General features: G+C 38.9%; 1 protein-coding gene across 2 annotated transcripts in view; it reads left to right on the plus strand.

The window, feature by feature from the left end:
• The window catches only part of ARHGAP10 (Rho GTPase activating protein 10), a 313,043-nt gene that overhangs the window by 246,994 nt on the left and 45,588 nt on the right, over positions 1 to 20,461 (plus strand). For both annotated transcript variants that reach the window (XM_077770703.1, XM_077770713.1), the window contains exon 19: positions 9,304 to 9,454. In XM_077770703.1, coding sequence (XP_077626829.1) covers positions 9,304 to 9,454 — 151 coding nt within the window. The remainder of the gene's footprint in view (positions 1 to 9,303; positions 9,455 to 20,461) is intronic.

The following is a 20,461-nucleotide window of genomic DNA, read 5'->3' on the forward strand; positions in this document are numbered from 1 at the left end:
AAGTGTGTTGCACTATTTCTTAAATATATATGTAGGCCATGCCTAGGGCCATACATACTTGAGGTTTTAGATGATTCTGATAAATACAATCCTATACATGACTTCAGGAGAGATTTTCTTCAAAATGATTAAAATTCACACATTTCCTTTTAGAGAATAAATAGGTCCATGGTTTATTCTTTCTTTCTAGGGAAATGGTCATTCTGGCCTACTCAAATGAGTAGGGGTCATTAGCTTGTATTCCAAAAGAAAAATGTCATTCACCTTGAAATTGTCATAAAATGATGAGCCAGTCGGTTCGAGTATGTTTATTTATATTTAGTATAAAGTTTTATAGGTAACATTCAGGGAGGGTGCTGCTTTTTGTCCTGGCTAAAGCTAGTCCTGTATTGGGGAGGCCTCTCCTTGTGGATCCCCAGGCCTATGGGGACTGCAAATGGTAGGCTTCCTGTGATCTGATCCTCTGTACTGCTGTTAGGACCAAGTGATTTTTAAAAAAAATTTTTGTTTTAATGTTTACTTATTTTTGAGAGGGAGAGAGACAGAGTGTGAATGGGGAAGGGGCAGAGAGAGCTGGAGACACAAAATCCGAAGCAGGCTCTAGGCTCTGAGCTGTCAGCACAGAGCCCGATGCGGGGCTTGAACCCACGAACTGTGAGATCATGACCTGAGCTGAAGTCGGACACTTAGGCAACTGAGCCACCCAGTCACCCCAGGACCAAGTGATTTCTAAGGGAGTGAAGAGTTTTGGAAAGATGAAAGGGTGAAAAAGAACAAAAAAAATTGGAAGAAGTTCTACATCAAATTTGAGGCGTTAATTTTATTCTGGGCTTTTATTACTGAAATGTAGACTTTTTGTTTGTATGTGAGCAAAAGACATATTGAAAAGAAAATTCTAGGTAGGCATTGGATTTTTATTTAGTTATGAATATTTGTAGTCATTTGGGTTTTGAAAGTCAGAGTTACAGCTGTGTTTGGGAAAGTGTATTCTTCTGACTTTGGAAGGTTGTATGCTTGCGTTTCCCAAGTGTTTGCAGGTGCAAACTGATACAACTGCACCTGGAGTGTTTTTAAGGGTTTGCAAACCAGAAAACAGCATTTTATAACTGGGAATATATGTTCACACTGTGACTGTAAGAGCAGTGTAGCTTTGGCTTAATCAGAAGTTTACTTTATGCATGGATCAGGGAGGAAGCTGTTTAGTGAGCCTATGAACCTTTTCTTAATGCCATTTGCTTCCCGATATATCAGTTATTAATTGTAATTGTTACCTCTGTCAGTTTTTATTGAACACTGGAAAAACCAGGGCACTGATGTTGCATGCACAGTTAATGCCACTGAAAGTACCCATGATTTAGGGTAGGTAGTTCTGGGGTATGTTTCATTATATAACGTTTGGTAGATAAAAGTTGTCATTTACCAAAATCTTGAAGTAAAAAAAAAAAAATGAAACAAAACTAAAGTCTATTATGTATTACTCTAGTGCATGGAAGGCTGCAGAAATCAATGTGGTGTACCCCTCAGGAGCTGGGAAAGTGTCTTAAAATATCTCTAGAAATTAAAGCTAAAAACTTGGAAAGAAAGAAAAACAGAAACTCTGTCTGATAAATTCCAAAATGTAGACTTTTGTTTTGCTTTATTTTGAGCGGTTGTGTGAGGGGGAGTGGGTTATAAAGCAACATTGAAGTTGTTTTCCGAAAGCTCATAGTAAGTCAGGGCCATAGTGAAACCCCGAGCCTGTCCCCTGCCCCACTTTTCCCGTCCCATTCTTCCTGGCTGTTCTTCCCACTGTCTTCTGTGACATAATAGAAGGGGCCTCGTGCCGATGGATAGCAGGAGGACTCTGAACAAAACCCTGTAGTCCAATTTCAGCCTCACAGATCTAAGTGTTGAGACTTGAGACTTGCATCCCACAATGCATATGAAAGCACTTTGAGGAGTTACAACTATTAAGCAAAATCTCCCTTGTTGAGGAGACACATGCATAAAGAATAGTGATTTGGAAAGAAAGGTTCAGAGCCTGCCAGATGGGAAATAGCAGTTGGCATTGAGGCTTTGGTCTGGGAATAAAGCTTGAGTTACCAGTAACTAGTGGTATAAATATGAGCAAATCTTTAACCACAGGGGCCTTGGTTTGTTCAACTGTGAGATAAAGGGCTTGGCCTAAGTGATAAGTAGGATACTTTTCAGCTCTGAGAGTCTGAGTTTTAATGAACCAGAACAAACATGAAGCCTTAGAATATTTCCAGCGTCAAGACTGAACCCAACTGGTATTTCACTGTCAGTCCCTATTATCGATTCTAGTTAAATTTTCTGTAAAAGACCCATATTTAGTCATGGGTAGAGCTGATTCAAGGACAGACAGCTGGAAAGTTTTCAGAGTTCTCCTTGTTCTGTTCACACAGTAGCTGAATTCTGAAGTTATGCTGTAGATGGAAGATTCAGGCTACCTTGGTGCCGACTTAGAGTCATATAACCTTTACGGTGATGAGTGTTTGTCTAAATACACTATAGACTCTGAAGCTGAAAAGAATATTTGGCTATTTTGTAGCTAAATATTGTGGAAAGAAGATTGGAAATTTATTTTTGTCCCTCTGTGTATGTTAAATGTTCACTAAGGGGAGTAGGCATTGATTTCCAATCATCTTTTGGCTAAATCTCTCTTATTTATGAATAGGATAGTTATGTGAACTCTGCCATCATCAAGGCAGAGTATGAATGGGGCTTAATGTGACTGGGTAACATTGGAAACAGGGCAACATGGTGACAACACATCCACATGGGAATCAGGAAATCTGGGTTCAAATCTTTGTAGGTCAAGTACTTGGTCATAGGAATATGTCAGGTATATTTTAACTACCCAATAGTTGCAACTATTAGTATTCCAGATGATAGGAATATGCACACATATTAGTAATCTCCCTATCACAGTAAATACCAGTGGATTCTCCTGTAGAAAGATGTAAAAAAATGATCTCATCCCCCTTAATTTCCTTTAACCATATAATTTGTTAACTTAGTTGAATCAAATGCTGAAGATTTTAGTTGGGTATTAAAGCAAAATTTTCAGAGACCATTTTTATTTCCTGTTATCTACAAAGCATTTTTAGCAGCAGTGGCCCAATCATTTCCATATGTGGCCCCTGGTAGCAGAGCATGAAAGACTCAGGGAGATATTTATATGTATGGCTGCGTCCCATGGGCATGAATGTTAGTTTGTTGAGTCTGCAGAATCTGTGACTTAACGGTGGTGCCAGACTTGTGTTTGTGCTAACACTCAGGAGATCTGAGTAAGCGCTTACCTACCTGACATATCTATGTGTGGAGTTTTGTTTTTTGTCATTGGCTTGTCTGGCTTGAGTTTTTCTTTGTTGTAAAATACGTAGGTGCAGTGAAGAAACTTTATACCTTGAAAAAAATATTTTGAGTAGACTTGATCTTTTAGTATTGTTGAAGATGAGTTCATTTGCCCTACAACAAAGGTAATATGATGCTAAGGAAGTTAGGGGAGTCCAGAGATTTTGAAAAGAGACCTGAGCAGCAAAAGAATTTGCATCCATGAAGTGGTTCTAGAATTGGGAAGTCAGTATTATAATTAAAGATGTCACACATCTTGGCCATAATAGAACAAGATAAGCAAACTTGTAACTTCTAGAATCGGATGGCCGGAAAACAGATCAAAATTGTGAAGTAAACAGCTTATTGTTTCCTCCTCTCCTAAACTTAAAAAAAAAATATTTGAAAAAAGTTATTTGTGGTGTTTCAGAGAGAACCATAAGAACATACCTTTGTATGGGGGCCTGGGTGGCTCAGTCGGTTAAGTGTCCAACTTCAGCTCAGGTCATAATCTCACGGTACGTGGGTTTGAGCCCTGCGTCAGGCTCTGTGCTGATGGCTTGCACAGAGCCTGGAGCCTGTTTCAGATTCTGTATCTCCTTCTCTCTCTGACCCTCCCCTGTTCATGCTGTCTCTCTCTCTCTCTCTCTTTCTCTCAGAAGTAAATAAAACATTAGAAAAAAAAAGCTTTGTAGCTTAAAGAAACAAAGGAGTTGGGAACTTGAGGCTGGTATGTTGGCAAACAAGGTAAATGTATATGCAAGGTGATATGTTCTTGAAACATCTAGGAGGCCATGGCACAATGACTTCTACAGATAATCTGAGATTCTATAGATAATCTCCAGTTTTACTCTTTATAAGCAGTTATAGAACATTATAGTTGGTAATTTTTTTCCTCTAAGCATTAAAGTTTTTTAAAATACTTCATTGTCAAGTTGGTTTCCATATAACACCCAGTGCTCATCCCCACAAGTGCCCTCCTCCATGCCCATCATCCCCCTTCCCCTCCCCACAACCTCCATAAGCCCTTAGTTTGTTCTCGGCATTCAAGAATCTCTCATGGTTTGCCTCCCTCCCTCTACCCCACTATATTTCCCCTTCTTCTCCACCATGGTCCTCCATTAAGTTCCTCCTAATCCACCTATATGTGCAAACATATGGTTTCTGTCCTTCTCTGCCTGACTTATTTCACTCAGCATAACACCTTCAAGTTCCATCCATGTTGCTACACATGGTCAGATTTCATTCTTTCTCATTGCCATGTAGTATTCCATCGTATAGATAAACCACATCTTCTTGATCCATTCGTCCGTTGATGGACACTTAGGCTGTTTCCATGTTTTAGCTATTGTGGAGAGTGCTGCTATGAACATTGGGGTCCATGTGCCCCTATGCATCAGCAGTCCTGGATCCCTTGGGTAAATTCCTAGCAGTGCTATTGCTGGGTCATAGGGGAGTTCTATTGTGAGTTCCCTGAGGAACCTCCACACTGTTTTCCAGAGGGGCTGTACCAGTTTACATTCCCACCAACAGTGTAGGAGGGTGCCCGTTTCTCCACATCCTCGCCAGCATCTAGAGTTCTCTGATTTGCTCATTTTAGCCACTCTGGCTGGCATGAGGTGGTATCTCAGTGTGGTTTTGATTTGTATTTCCCTGATGAGGAGGGATGTTGAGCATCATTTCATGTGTGTGTTGTTATCTGCATGTCCTCTTTGGAGAAGTGTCTGTTCATATCTTCTACCTGTTTCTTCACTGGATTATTTGTTTTTCGGGTGTGGAGTTTGGTTAGTTCCTTATAGATTTTGGATACTAGCCCTTTATCTGACATGTCATTTGCAACTATCTTTTCCCATTCCGTTGGTTGCCTATTAATTTTAATGATTGTTTCCTTTGCTGTGCAGAAGCTTTTTATCTTGAGGTCTCCGTAGTTCATTTAAAATTTTTTTGTTTTTTAAACTGGCAACAGGGGCTCTGGAATCAGAGCTGAGGGTGAAGATACCAACTCTGCCATTTTCAAACTGGACACTTGGATTGTTTAATGTTTGAGCCTTTATCATTTTAAAATGTGGGGGACAATGCTTCCCTCAAGAGTTGTGAGAATATTAAAGGTAAAGGAAGCCTACTACCTACCTAGTATGTGCTTTTAAATGTTAAATATATTCAGTGAAAGAGTAATTAATTTAAATCTCAGATTTCAGTGCTGAAGTACAGAAATGAATACACAGAATAATTATATGATTCCAGCTGACTTGGGAATTTGATAAGGGGCTCTATTTGTTTCTTCCCTTTGTCCCATAGCTTAATGAGCTTTTCCCATAAAACTTGTTTATTTATTTATTTATTTATTTATTTATTTATTTATTTATTTATTTATTTATTTATTTCTGAGAGAGAGAGAGACACACACACACACAGACAGACAGACAGACAGCGTGATTAGGAGGGTCAGAGAGAGAGAGAGTTACAGAATCTGAAGCAGCTCCAGGCTCTGAGCTAGCTTTTAGCACAGAGCCGGACGCGGGGCTCTAACCCATGAACCATGAGATCATAACCTGAGGCAAAGTCGGATGCTTAACTCACTGAGCCAGCCAGGAGCACCCCCCCTCCCCCCCCGCCGCCTTAAAACATTTTAGAATCTTGTGTTTAGAATAAACAGTGAATTTGATGAATAGTCAAGATTTTAAGAAATTAGTGCCCTCTGAAAACAGTGGTTGAGCAGAGTAATGAAGGTCTAAATCCATTTTTATTATCATATGCGATCGTATTACAAATACCAGTACCATCCATTTATTTCTGGTTATGTGTCAAGTGCTGTAGTAAACACTTTATAAACATGTTCTCGTTTAATCTTTGTAATAACATGAGACCTAGGTGTTATGGCCCTCAATACACAAATAAGGAAATGAGGTGCCGTGTTTTAAGGAGTAGTCTAAACTTTCATAGCTAAGAAGAGTGAAAACCCAGGAGAGTGCCTTCTCAAGTGAGCAAATGTGCTTTGGTACCAGCTAACTCAGATGATAGGGTAATTCTTTGAAATGTGAATACAACGTGGAGTTTGTTGAGGAAATGGTTGGTATTTAGCATCTTTGACATATTTTACTCTAGTTACAACTTGAAAGGGTCCAAGGAATTGTTTTTGTGTGTTCAGAGCCATGTTTTCTGAAATAATATTTCTGATGTTTTGATTTTGACTTTGGTCCATCCAACACAAGTATAGAATGTTGTAGGATGATTGTCTAAATAGGTATTTTTCAGCCTTGGTTACAGAGAAGAATCACCTGGAAGCTTTAAAATGCAAATCCAAGAAAAGCAAACAAACCTGAAGCCCAGCCCCCATTCCCAGATAGAATTTCCCCGCAATTTCATTTAGATGTAATTGACATAAAATATTTGTATTAATTTGAGGTGTACAGTATAATGATTTGATACATGTATGTATTGTGAAATGATTACCACACGGTCAGTTTGGTTAATGCCCATCACCTCACATACTTAATAATTTTTGTTTCTTGTAATGAGAACTTTTAACGTTACTCTCTCAGCAACTTTCAAATATGCCATACAGTATTATTAACTATAGTCACCATTACATTACATCCCCAGAACTTTATCTTATAACTGGAAGGTGTTTGTACCTTTTGACTGCCTTCATCCATTTCCCCCCTACTCCCATCCCGAAACCATCAATTTGTTCTAACCTATTAGTTAGGTTTTTAAAAAAATTCTTCATATAAGTGAGATCATGAAGTATTTGTGTTCCTCTTTCTGATTTCACTTAGCATAATGCCGTCCGTGCCCATCATGTTATCACATGTGGCAAGATTTCCTTGTCTTTTTACAGCTAAATAATAATCTCTCAGATATTCTGATATAAACTAAACTGTGTTGTAAGTTAGTTCTTTCCCCTAAGAGCATTGGAGTCACACTCTTAGGTCCTGCCTTGCTTGGTGGCTTGCAGCCACCATGACTCTGAAAGCTTGAGCCGCCCACATAACTCCCCCACTCTCCTACCCATCCTGTTACCCTAAGGTGTGTGTAGAGGCAACAACAATCATCATGGGGGATCTTGGAGGAAGGTCTGTTCAGAAGATTATCAGCTATCCAGAATCAGTTCTGGGATGTAACTTTCCCACTTTTTATTTAGGCTTTGGGCGTATTGGCTCTGTGCATTGTTTGGTTTCCTATTCCAGGACCTATTCCAGAGCCACTTCCCATATTTGTAAAGATCAAACATAGTTAAGAAGCAATTCCAAAAGTTGGCCACACACACTTTCTATTTTCTCTCAATGGAAGTAAGTTTTCCTGTCTTCTCTCCTTCATTTTGTCATGTGCCTCTCAACCTAACTTCTCTCCTGTTCCCACCACTCCACAACCTTCCTTAATTTGAATAGTGACAGATGGTAATAAATCCAGCTGTGGACAGTAGTTTAGACAGCAGAGGATTTTTTAAGGCAGATAAGTAGTTTGCTATTTGCCGGAGTGCCCTGTTTGAACACAGAGTCTGTGGAAATATGGTGTTAGCAGGTTACCAGTTGGAGCACTAAATTAAATTTTCCTAGCAAATATTTATCCACAGTAATTTAAATCATTTTGTATCCCATTTACACATGAGGGGGCAGTGTGGTACTATATAAAGCAAGTGCTCTATTGAAATTGTCTATTTTTATTGGTATATAATAGTTTCTAGGTGAGAACTTTGAGACTTTGCGATTGTAACTCTGACATAGTTGTTAGTTGTTAAATGTGTTATGCATATGGGATCCCCTCACTCGTATGCACAGTTCACATGCCCTTTTTATTTCAGTATGTAAATAATCATTTCCTTGCAGCAGTGGGGCTTTCCCACAGTGCCTTTTTTATTGTGTTTTATACTTCTGTTTTGTTTAATGCTTGCTAGCTTTCTTCCTGTTTCCTGCTTTCACGTGGGGAGCATCAGCCTCTTGGAGGTGCAGTGTCTATTAGGTTGGTGTGTCTAAATGTTTTATTTTATGACTTCATTGAGGGCTGAAGTGTATCCAGTGTTGTTGGGGACCGGAAGCCTCTGAACTCTGGTCTTGGCAGCTGTGGAACGTCTATTATAAATCACCTCTGCATGATGTGCTTCCCTTTATGGTCCAGATTGCTTTTCTCAAAAGAAAAAAATTGCTAAGCAAAGAAGCCGCACATTTTAATTAATGTTATTATTGCTGATATATGAATGACATTGTAGATTATCAATGTGCTAATATTCTATGTTTCATAAATGGAAGGGAAATTACTAAGGGAAGTTGGAGGGTAGTAATTGATAAAATCTATAAAGCATTTTATGAAAAATGTACATGGGAATCTGAAAGGTAATTTCATAAGCATAGGCTATTTTTAAATGTGTAAAAAATATTTGCAGTCATATGTTTCTGTTTATGTAGTTGAACAAAAAAATTGAGACCAGCATTTGGCATAAATATAACCCTGTATGAAACTAAATGGGATATTTGCTTTTAATGTTTCATCCTGGCTACTTTCTTTATGGGTGAATAGCTACTTTCTTTGTGGGTATTGTCTACACCTGGTAAAGATAATTATACATATTTAGTTTGGGAATGAATTGAGTTTGAAATCTAATGATTGGACATTGTTTTCACTTAATTTTATTTTATTTTTTTATTTTTTTTTAATTTTTTTTAATAGTTTATTGTCAAATTAGTTTCCACATAACACTCAGTGCTCATCCCCACAAGTGTCCTCCTCCATGCCCATCCCCCCCTCCCCCNTTTTCACTTAATTTTAATGAGAACTTATATTTTGAAATCTTCTGTTAAAAAAATAAAGGCTTATGACTTGCACCCAAAATTTGAAGGAATGGATTTTTGGCTCCAGCCTGTCTTGGATGAGCTCCAAATCAAATGTTGCTTGGTACGGGTTTACTATTGCACCACGCAGGTTTCTGTTCATGGGAAACGATTAATGTCCTTTATGCTTTGATGGCAGATATTTAGAACCCTGCCCGATGCCACATTCCCGGAGCCAGCCTCCCTGTCAACATCACCCCCAAATGCGCCACCAAGGCAATCGAAGAGACCAGGCCAGAGGACTAAGAGACCCGTGGCTGTGTATAATCTTTGTCTGGAGTTGGAAGATGGTAAGATGCTGATTCTATTTTTCTGCTCGACAGCATGTTGAGAGTATGGCATATCATATGTCTTTCAGGGAAGGGCATGGTTTTCCTTCCTTTGTGTTTTAATGTTTTTTCCCCTTAAGATGACAATTTTTTGAGATTAACAGGGAGGGTAAAGCCTTCTTGTCAGAGAGAAAATGCGAGTTTCAGGTTTGTGTTTGTTATTTGTTATGCATGTTTCTTTTTTTATTTTTAAAAGGCAGCTTAAATTTCTTTTTTTGGGAGACTTGTGTGACCTCCTGTGAGGTTACATAACTCTGAGACAAATGGAAGGGGAACTAAAATTAAAGCAGATCTTTTGAGAGGAGCTGATAGTCTAATGTTAAATGCATCGAGATTAAAGGCATAGTTTTCTGGTGCACTGAAGCTTAGAGCTTCTGCATCTCACTTGGCCCATCTTTTTGACTTTCTCATGAGGTCGGGTGCCTCATCATACAACAGGCGGACGAAGTGACCTGCTTTCAAGGGTCAGACCCTGTGAACTAAGCTGCAGTGGGACTCTGGCAAATGGAAGTTTTTCCGTCCTGTCCTGGCCGCCATGTTCCAGTTACTTGTCATGCGTCCACATTGTCTTAGTATTGTCAGATTGCCTAGTTTTTTTTTTTTTTTAAAGAAAGCTTGGAAATGTGAATTTTATGCACTGATGTCTACAAAACAAGACTGTGTGCCTTATAGAAGTTACTGATTGCCGATTTGCAATCATGTGGTTATTGGCATGGAGGGTAAGATGATCGTGGCTCAGAACCTCCAGTTCAGCAGGCATGTCTGAAACTGTGACTCTGATTGTGGGACCTGTTGAGGACATTTCCTGAATTTGACATTAATCTTCATTCTTCTTTTTCTTATCCCCTTTTTTTTCTTTTTTGTATCTTTCATTTGTTATCCTTGCAAGCTACTGAAGTTATGTTGGTTTGAAAATATGAGGTGATTGTCAGAGGGAGGAAGAGAATGCAGACAGAAACAAATGCAGTACCTTCATCATAAGGAGCTATACAGTCAAATATCCAGGCAGCTAAATCCAAAGATCCATGCAAGAAGTGACCACTGATTCAGGAGTCTCTGCAGGAGGACTCAGAATGCTTCCTGTATGGGACCTGGGTGGCTCAGTTGGTTAAGCATCCGACTTATGACTCAGGTCATGATCTCACAGTTCGGGTGTTCAAGCCCCGCATTGGGCTCTGTGCTGATACCCAGCTCAGAGCCTGGAGCCTGCTTCAGATTCTGTGTCTCCCTCTTTCTCTGACCCTCCCCTGCTCACGCTCGGTTGCTCATTCACGCTTTCTCTCTCTCTCTCTCTCTCTCTCTCTCTCAGAAATAAATAAAACATTTAAAAACATTAAAAAAAAATGCTTCCTGTAATAACACGGTGGGGGGCTAAGGTGTGCCCGTATTCTTTCACATTGTTTATGATGGGCATCATAGAATACAACTATTAGTTTTATAGTCAGGTCCTTATTTTCCAGAGGAAGGACACGAATCATTAAAATCAACCTATAATTTCAGAGCTTCCTTTTAGACATTAGTTTCAACTTCTGATCCCACCTAAGTTTTGTGTTCTCTCTTTTTCTCACTTTCACTCTCTCTCAACAGAGTTGCTAATAAGGAGTAAAACTGACTGGTTTGAATTGCACCTTTTCTTGTATCTCACTAGTCCTCTGGTGGAAGTGTTAATAAATAGTGAAGGAGGCGAATGTTGGGAAGTAGGAAGAGAAAAAGAAGTCAAGGAGACATAGAATAAAATCTGCATTGGCCCTTGAGCAAAACTAAATTGGCTTTATTTCATAAAGGAAATGACCAAAGAGTGACTCTTTGTCTTAGAATCACATCTACTTTTTTTGTATTTTAAGGATTTGAATCATAATATCCAATGACATATACATGGTGACTGATCTTTTGACCATTGTGTTGCTAAGTGATCATTAATGAGTAAGAAGTTGCTGAAGTGGTGCTTGGCACATTTTTTATGGGAAAGCTCAAGATGGTATATAATCATAGCTTTCCTAGATTTTTAGGTCATATAATTCTTAATTATTTGATTATAAGGGGGAAAAGATTGTGAAATATTCAGTTCCTTTAGTCGGTTTTTATGTTCATTATTTATATGAAGTTTTATTCTACATTTTGTATTTTATAACTTTACATTAATCTTTCTTAAGTGTAGCCTTGGAATTTGTTGTTGCAGGTTGTCAGAATTAGGAAAGCCCATGATTTTGTCACAGAGTAATTTTAGTTTATCTTAGAGATCATAAGATAAAGCAATTAAAAACTGTAATTATTCCCCTCCCCCATTATTTGTAGCTAAGCTTTAATGAAGCTCAGGTTGTGTCAGAAAGAATTATTTCAGGGAGAACAGAGTAGGGTCTACATATTGTATTTAAAAAAAAAAAGGTGGGGTAGTGGGGATAAATGAAGAGGAGAGGTTCTGAAAGGAGTTATACAGGGGAAGGATACTAAAAATCTGTGTTATTTCCTATCACTTAGCATACTGAAAACTCTACCCCCTTCCAAAAAAAAATCTGTTCTTTTAACTAGTACTTAAATTTTTTTTTTCCAGTAGCCTGAATTCTATAGTTGTCAATCTGAAGGTTTTGAAAAGTTTAAATTTTTTAATATTTTTTTCTTATCGGTGGTAGTAGAGTCAATGTCTGTGTTTCACTAGGATTAGTAAAGTATGCGGTACAGTCAACTTCGGTGGGTTGTTCTTCCCAGTTTTGTAGCTTAGGTGAATCTGATAGAGATTTTTAAATGTAGATATGTCCTTTCTCCCATTTATGCACTGTAGTATAAATCTTTTTTTTTAAATGTTTTATTTATTTTTAAGAGAGAGATAGAGACAGCATGAGCAGCAGAGGGTCAGAGAGAGAGGGAGTCACAGATTCCAAAGACAGGCTCCCCGCTCTGAGCTAGCTGTCAGCACAGAGCCTGATGTGGGGCTCGAACCCATGAACCATGAGATCATGACCTGAGCCGAAGTCAAATGCTTAAACGACTGAGCCACCAGGTGCCCCGAAATTAATCTTGACTTAATGAAATCCAGGACAGTTTTGGTTTAAGTTTAGGTGGATTATCTGTCAAGATCCAAGGAGTTAGATTAGACAACTGGAGAATTTCTTCAGTCTTATGATTTGGTCACAGATATAGTATTTGAGTTAAGTGTTTGTAGTATGTTATTTCTTCTTCTCCATTGAGTAGAGTATAAAACTAAGTGATGTACCAAGTAGCCAACCCTGGAAAACATTCAGAATTGGCTTCAATTTAACATCAGGCAGATTAAAAAGTCATTATTAACAAAGAGTCAGCAAGCCTATTACATGAGCTGAAGCAGGATAGGCCTGGAAGCAGAGAATCCAAGCTGGCGTAAAATGAGAGAGAAACCCTCTGCTGTTAGACGGGAATTTTATGATGATATATTCAACCCCACCCCCATCCCAATTGAGAGGTGACCAATTTAATTAAAGATGCCTAGTATCTTTACTGTTAAAGACTTTAATTGGCTTTGGCACATTTATCCATATTATATACACAGTGCTTATGTTATTTTTCTTTGTAATGTATGATTAAATGATATTAAACTTACTATTTGCAAAAGGCTTTAAAATTCCAGTTAGTTGCTTAAGGATCTTTGATGATGATTAATATGAACTGAAATGGATATACTATCTGGCTAGATTTCTTTAAATAGAACAGCTATTGGGGGCACCTGGGTGGCTCAGACGGTTAAGTGTCCAACTTCAGCTCAGGTCATAATCTAACAGTTCGTGGGTTCGAGCCCCACGTTGGGCTCTGTGCTGACTGCCAGCTCAGAGCCTTGGAGCCTGTTTCAGATTCTGTATCTCCCTCTCTCTCTGACCTTCCCCTGCTCATGTGGTCTCTCTCTCTTTCTCCCTCTCTCTCTCAGAAATAAATAAAACATTTTAAAAAATTAAAAAATAAATAGAGCAGCTATTAAATCTTTACTAAAGGTCTTACCTTTATATTGTAGAAACCGTATTGTTCATTTTTATATAGCATTTAATAACCTCATGAACTTCAAAGTTAAGAGATTTGGCGAAATAGAAAAATATGAGATAGACTGGAAAGCGCTAAAAGGGTAACTAAAAATCAGAGGTTTACTTTCATTCTCAAATGATCTGTGTTTTTATTTTCTTAGAATTCATAATAAAGTAACTCCAGACAAGTTTATAATGTATGTTCATTTTCTCCTACTCATTCCATATTTATGTCTTTATTACCTCTTATGTAAAGAGACACTCTTGTTTTTGTTGTAATTCTCCCAAGTACAAGGGAAGTTCATGAAGCTATGTGAGATATATTCTTTGTTATTTTCATTCAAGGCAAAAGAAAAATTTTAAAAGAGATTTGGGGAGTGGGAGACAAGATGGTGGTCATCTAAATTTTGACCAAGCTCTTTTTTTCTTTATGCTAATTCTAATTTTAAACAGAATGAGGCATTCACAGGACTAGTTTTTATTTCTATCTTCTTGAGTAGTTAGGTATTCTGTTGCCCATCTTCTTTTCTACATGGTCTAGCAGTTTATTTGTTTAGGCAACTTAAAAATATGATTTATAGCGAGTTGAAAACAGAATCATCTTGCAAGCCAGTTGGCAAGATTTAATATTATTATGGAGTAGGTCTTACTTGGGTATCGTTGGGTTGGCACTCTCACACTTGGATCCCAGACGTGCTAACTGCAGCACATTTTGTTGAACATGTGTTATTGTAGTCCTACAGTGTGACAAGGATGCAGAGCCTTATAAGCATAAAGTGAAAATGTAACTGTTAAAAGGGAGATATAGATAAACAACGAAGCATGATCGTTTCCCTTCTGTTCTAAGGGGGAACATACTGTGATATGGATCAGTCTCTAAAATCAGAGTTGGATAAATAAATTGTATGTGGATGTCCATTCAGCCTAAATGATACCAAGATAGATTTTTAAATGATTACCTAACATTTAAATGTCCCATATCATTGACAGTGATGCTGAGAGCCACCTTTGGTATTTGGAAAGAATCTTGTTGAATAATGATTGAGGCATAAGCAAGAGAATAGAAAGCTAAAAAGGAGGCTCCTGGAAGGTCTTTTGATATGTAGAAATGTGGATTTTTAACCCTAAAGTATGGAATGCCCCTGGCAGTTTGGAGTTTTTCTGCCTCTATCATTTATTAGTGATTTTTCTCATATGGGATACTAAAATCAGAATTCTATGTATCTATTGAAGAGCTTTTATAAACTCTGCACCATGTTTACACATGGTTTCCATTTTAAGGGGGTTAATAATATGCTCTCCCTTCATCACTGTAGAGTGGAATAATGAAACAGCTTAGCAGCAAGGGACCAGTGCTGGGCTATCGACCCTAGGTAACCCCAGAGATGCAGTAGGTGGGCTAAGTGTCATGATTTCCTAGAGCGGAGCCATTTTGGCAGTTGGTTGGGGCATGATTTCGGGTGAGGAAACTAGCTTGAATGAAGTCTTGGCAGCAATGCTGAAGAACAAGGCAGGAGGGTAAAGAAGAGGCCAGCTTGATCAGAAGGGGGCAGTGTTGAGGAGTAGTGACCAGGGAATCCCATGAGATGTTGCCAACCCAGGGAAGGTCAGCCTAAGGAATCATGGTTAGAGATCTGGGCTGAGGAGTTTTATTCTAATTCTACTCAAATAGTTGACTCTCTGTAAGTACTGTATTAATTACAAAGTAGAAGTTATAATGTGTGCTACTGAGGATGGTTGAGAAAGTTTAGCTGGTTAATATGCTTAATATAGTGTCTAGTATATAGTAAACACTCAAATCCTAGCTTCTGCTATCAGTATTATTATTAAAGATAGAGAAAGGTGCCTTATATTTAGAATGATAAGAGAAGTTGATGTTTTTCAGCAAGGGAGAGTTGTCATGTGGAAAATAATGTTAAAGGAAGTTTAATCTGACTGAATCTGTCTTTAAGAATCTGGAAGGCCATGTCAAAGGCTGGTTAAGCAGTTTAGGCTTAGGTTGGTGTGGTGTTGAACCAGTACTAGGAGTAGAAGATAAATCTGGGACAGGTGTTAAAGCAAATTGTTGAGACTTCTTAACTGACTCGATGTGGAGAATGAAGGCAGATAATCAAAACGATGTTGTCAGCCACATTTTAGGCTAATAGACAAATGTGTCTTTGTTTATATCTTTGTTTTTGCCTTGAGGTTTTTTGTTTGTTTTTAATATTTAGCTACCTTTCCATCAAAAGGAAGGAAATACCTCATTTTGTTAGCAGCTTCAATACATAGTGCTGTATGTAACTGCTTTGGAAAATAGGTTTAATAAAAATAGTGTAAAATGTATTGGTATAAGTAATGTATATGGAAAGCCAGTGGAAAGAGGAAAATGTTAAATGATACTAGTGGTATGTCTTCTTAGAGAAAGAATAGTCCATCTCACAATGGTGATCAATGCAGAGCTCATTTCTTTTCCCCTACTTTACCACACAGACCTATATCCACATTCACTCACATGCTGGGAGGGTAAAGGTTGGGACTCAACCACCAAACTAAGACATTCATTTCAGTAGAAGCCAGGGGTGGATAGCAGACAGTCATGGCAGCTCTGTACTCTATACTCTCAGTTCCCAAGAAAGCATCTTTAGAAACTGCCTTCATGGAAACATGCTTTTGTCAGTGACTTGAACTGTCCTGTCATCCCCCGAATGGAAGAAGAACCACTGTAAAGCCATTCTTGATGTGAATTTTCAATGACAATCTACAGCTATTGACATATTCTTGTAGGCGTAGCTGATCAGCTTGACTCAGAATTATAACCAGCCCTAAATAACTGGGCACAAACAGATCTTTGGCTCAAGCTTGGCAATCTTCTCTTGATTCTATCATTTTTTTTTTTTTTTTTTTTTTTTTTTTTTTTACTCTTTGTTNTAATACCTTCCTGAGTGCCAAGGTCCCTTGACATTTCTTCAGAGCAATGTTATGATTCCCTGACATGGAATTACTGTACTGTGAAGTTAAATCTAAGACCAGGCTTGAATCAGTGACAGTATATGTAGACAGATTATTTCTTAACTCACTGTTACAATGATGAGATCAATGGGATGGAAAAGGCAGCCAGAAACTTCAGGGCTGTAATTGAGTTGTGGCGTGCTCATAAATCATGCAAGCTGCCTCCCCTGCATTGGTGGCTCCCCAGAAGCCTTCTAGAAGCTCAGCCCCCCTAATGTCAGTGACAAAGCACACGGCAACTTCTTATATGACTTCCTATATAATCTTAACTATGCTTCTGTGTGGGATGAACATTTCCCCCTTTCTCTGGAGGGAAAAGGCTTATTTAACGCCTTCAAAAAAATACATAGCTCCTTCTGTGGTGAAAATAAGTTCATGGCAGGTAACTAGAATTTATAGAAGAGAGAAGAATTCTTTAAAGCTTGTCTCCCTGTGGTGTGGGTTTTTTCTTCACTTCTAATAGCTTTTATTTTAATTTCTAGTTCTGAATTCAAGCAGCTGTCATTCTCTTTATAGCCCTTTTTGAAACTCCTACAGCGTAGGAGGTAGCTGGGCTGTCTAAGAAACATCTTTTCAAACCAACCAAAGTATTGTTTATCCTGAATGAAACAGAATTTTTAAGGCTGTCAAGAGTGAGTGATTTGAAACGTTTTCTTTGATAGCCAGGAAGATGAGCAGAAATCTTAAAGAAGGGAAGGTATTATCTCAATATGGCCAATTCCAGGTAACTTCTCTTACCCAGAGAAAACTCTTTGGGACCATGATTAAAAATTAGCACTAAGTGAGGGTGTTGTCTACAATTAATGTAACAAAACAAACCTGTGGCAGCTCATTTTTACTTACTGAGTCCTCACCAGCTGTTGAGGAAAAGAAAAGAATGAAATCCAGTCAACAGTGGAGAACACTCCTATAACTAGTCCTCTCTGGTTGTCCTCTGTCAACTCTGAGTAGCAGCTTTGCAGCTTGGTTCCCTCTGAGGGCTCAATCCGCTTTCCATGGCATTGCTGTGTATCCTCCGAGCATATCTGGAAGGAGTTCAGTGTTACTCTTGGAGGAAAAGAAGTCTTCAGACCTATTAAAATGAATTACCAGGCTGATATTTTGCACATACTAGTATTCGTTCTCTAAAATCAGCAGCATGGGGTACCTGGGTAGCTCAGTTGGTTGAGTGTCTGACTCTTGAGTTTTGCCCAGGTCATGATCCCAGGGGATCCAGCCCCACATTAGGCTCTGTGCTGAGTGTGGAGTCTGCTTGAGATTCAATCTCTCTCCCGCTCTGCTTCTCTCCCCTACTTGCACATATACTCTCCCTCTCTCAAAATAAAAACAACATGATTTTTTGGGCTTCATATATGATTATGGTCATGATTTTATTTTTCTTTTTGGCTCAGAATAGAATAGTATTTATGTAAGTCTTTGTTTATTAGCTTAGTTATTTTAAAGGTATATTCTTTTTCTTAAAAATTTTAACAGTTAATGCAAGAACAAGATATAGAATTTGGAGAGTGATAATGGCCATCAGTTACATATACCATACTATATGCCAGACCCTGTTTTTAGCAATGTCGGTTAGATACAGGAAATCCTCATAACCATCTGAGAGATAGTATTATTTTCATCCCTATTTTATGGTTCAGGAAACTGAGGCCTAGAGGTCAGTAAGTCATCTAAGTCTCACAGCTGGCCAGTGACCAGGCCAGGATTGAGCTCAGGCAGAGCAGTCCCACAGTTTGGCCCCTTTTCCACCCGGCTAACGTGCTGGAGTGAAATCTTCTCTTCCGTTGAGTCAACACACATGGCCTGTTTGCCTCTGAGTCTTTTCAGAGATGTTCTGCATTTCAAACAGTAGGTCAGTTTATTTTTTAATTTTAGGAATGATTCTTCGTTTTCTCATTTGAAAAATTACTGGAATCAGAATAACCGTCTTGGTGAAGGAGATGCAGGAGAAGAGACAGCCAGAGATGTGTATGGTTTTAAAGCTGGGGCACAATGCACTGTGACAGAAATGGGCCCTTCAGGAGAAAAGAGAAAAGGGGGTGCTCAGTAATTTTATTTCAGTGATAGGTTTGTTTTAGTGTGGTTTATGCAGCCATTTACCAAAATGGACGAATGTCTGGTCTTCCGTTAGCGGTAATGCGGGTCTCTCAGGTACCTGGTGGTACAGCAGGTTGTTAGAGATGTGTAAAGGGAACGTAATCAGCAGTTTGATGCTGCCTAAATATATTGGATTTTGCTGGTATTTTTCCCCCTGCTTGTTCTTCCTTTTATTAAAAAAAATAAAAGATAGATAATATATTCCCTGGTTTGAAACCCCCCCAAAAAGTATACAGTGATGTAGTGATAAGTGTCCGCTCCGCCCCGGCAGCTCATTCCCCTCACCCTGCTTCACCTGCAGCGGGTCTGCAGTCACTGACGGTGCTGGCCCGAGCCGTGTGAAAGTGCCATCTTTTGGTTCCAAACTTATCTAATACCAGCAATTTCAAAACATTTTTTTTCATTTAGTAGGTCAAAAGTACTAAAGCATCAGGAATGTCATGTAGTTCAGCCTACAGTTTGTTTTTTTTAAATTTTTTCTTTTTATTTCTAGGAGAGAGAGAGAGAGAGAGAGAGAGCATGAGCAGGGGAGGGGCAGAGAGAGAGAGGGAGACACAGACTCTGAAACAGGCTCCAGGCTCTGAGCTGGCAGTCAGCACAGAGCCCGACGCGGGGCTCGAACCCACCAACCGCGAGATCATGACCTAAGCGAAAGTCGGACGCTTAACCAACTAAGCCACCCAGGCGCCCCCAGCCTACAGTTTTTTAACAGTCATTTCAGAGTAGAGATCCAAACTGGATTGCTGACCACCATTAGTAGGATCGTGCCATGTGAAATTGCTGTTTGTGTGCGTCAGAAATGATCGCAGAGCAGAGGTTTCACGTGGTTAACCTGGTCGTTTCTCCGCCATCGTTCCAGAATTTGTTAGGTATTTATAAGCAGATATGAATATAGATTCTTACTTACCTTCTTCTGCACCAAACAGCCAGTTGTACCTAGTTAAAAAAATATATATAATGTACTCATTGTTGATTCTCCTGTTACTGCAGGGAGCTCTCCTCCCCCATTTTCACTGCTCTCTAGTATCCTGTGTGTTCTGTTGTGCAGATGTATTCCTAAGAGGGCCCGTGTTCTGTAGCAACTCAAGTGGTTGGTGGAAGCCCCTTACTAACCACACACAGACTTCTAGCTTGATAACAAAAATGGTTTTACGGAAATAATACACATGGGGGTGTGTGTGCCTGGGTGACTTAGTTGGTTAGGCAGATGACTTTGGCTCAGGTTGTGATCTCATGGTTTGTGAGTTTGAGCCCTGTATCCAGCTCTGTGTGGATGGCTCAGAGCCTGGAACTTGCTTTGGATTCTGTGTCTCCCCCTCTCTGCCCCTCCCCTGCTCGCCCTCTGTCTCTCTCTTTCTCTCTCTCTCTCAAAAATAGACATTAAAAAAATTTATTTAAAAAAATACACATGGTATGCTTTCAAGTGAATACAAGCAAGCTGTAAACAGAATTTTCAGAATAATCTTCTAAAGGAAAACTTGTGTAAATAAATGTATGAGCATAGAAATAATTCTGGAAGCATATTAATCAGTTATGATAACAGCAGTTATACTTAAGGAATGAGAGTCATGGTTTTCTCCTTTATACATACCTGTAACTCTTTTTCCTATATTACTGGTTACTTGTCATAAACACATACACATTATTTGTTATACACAAGTATCACTTGTTATGCACATAATATACTTATTACTTTTATACACAGTGTTATAGACACATGTACATGTAAACACATATGAATACACATATACCACATAAATATCTATGTGTTGAAGTCACAGAAGTTTCAGCCCAACACTGATGCAAGCTGTGCTTGGTGTTTGGCCTGCTAGGTGTGAGTTTAAGATTTGAAGTGGAAGGAATGAAACAGGTCCCTAGCAAGAAGCGTACGCAACTG

This window comes from Crocuta crocuta, unplaced genomic scaffold (genome assembly GCF_008692635.1).
Source record: "Crocuta crocuta isolate KB4526 unplaced genomic scaffold, BGI_CrCroc_1.0 scaffold345, whole genome shotgun sequence".
Lineage (NCBI taxonomy): Eukaryota > Metazoa > Chordata > Mammalia > Carnivora > Hyaenidae > Crocuta > Crocuta crocuta.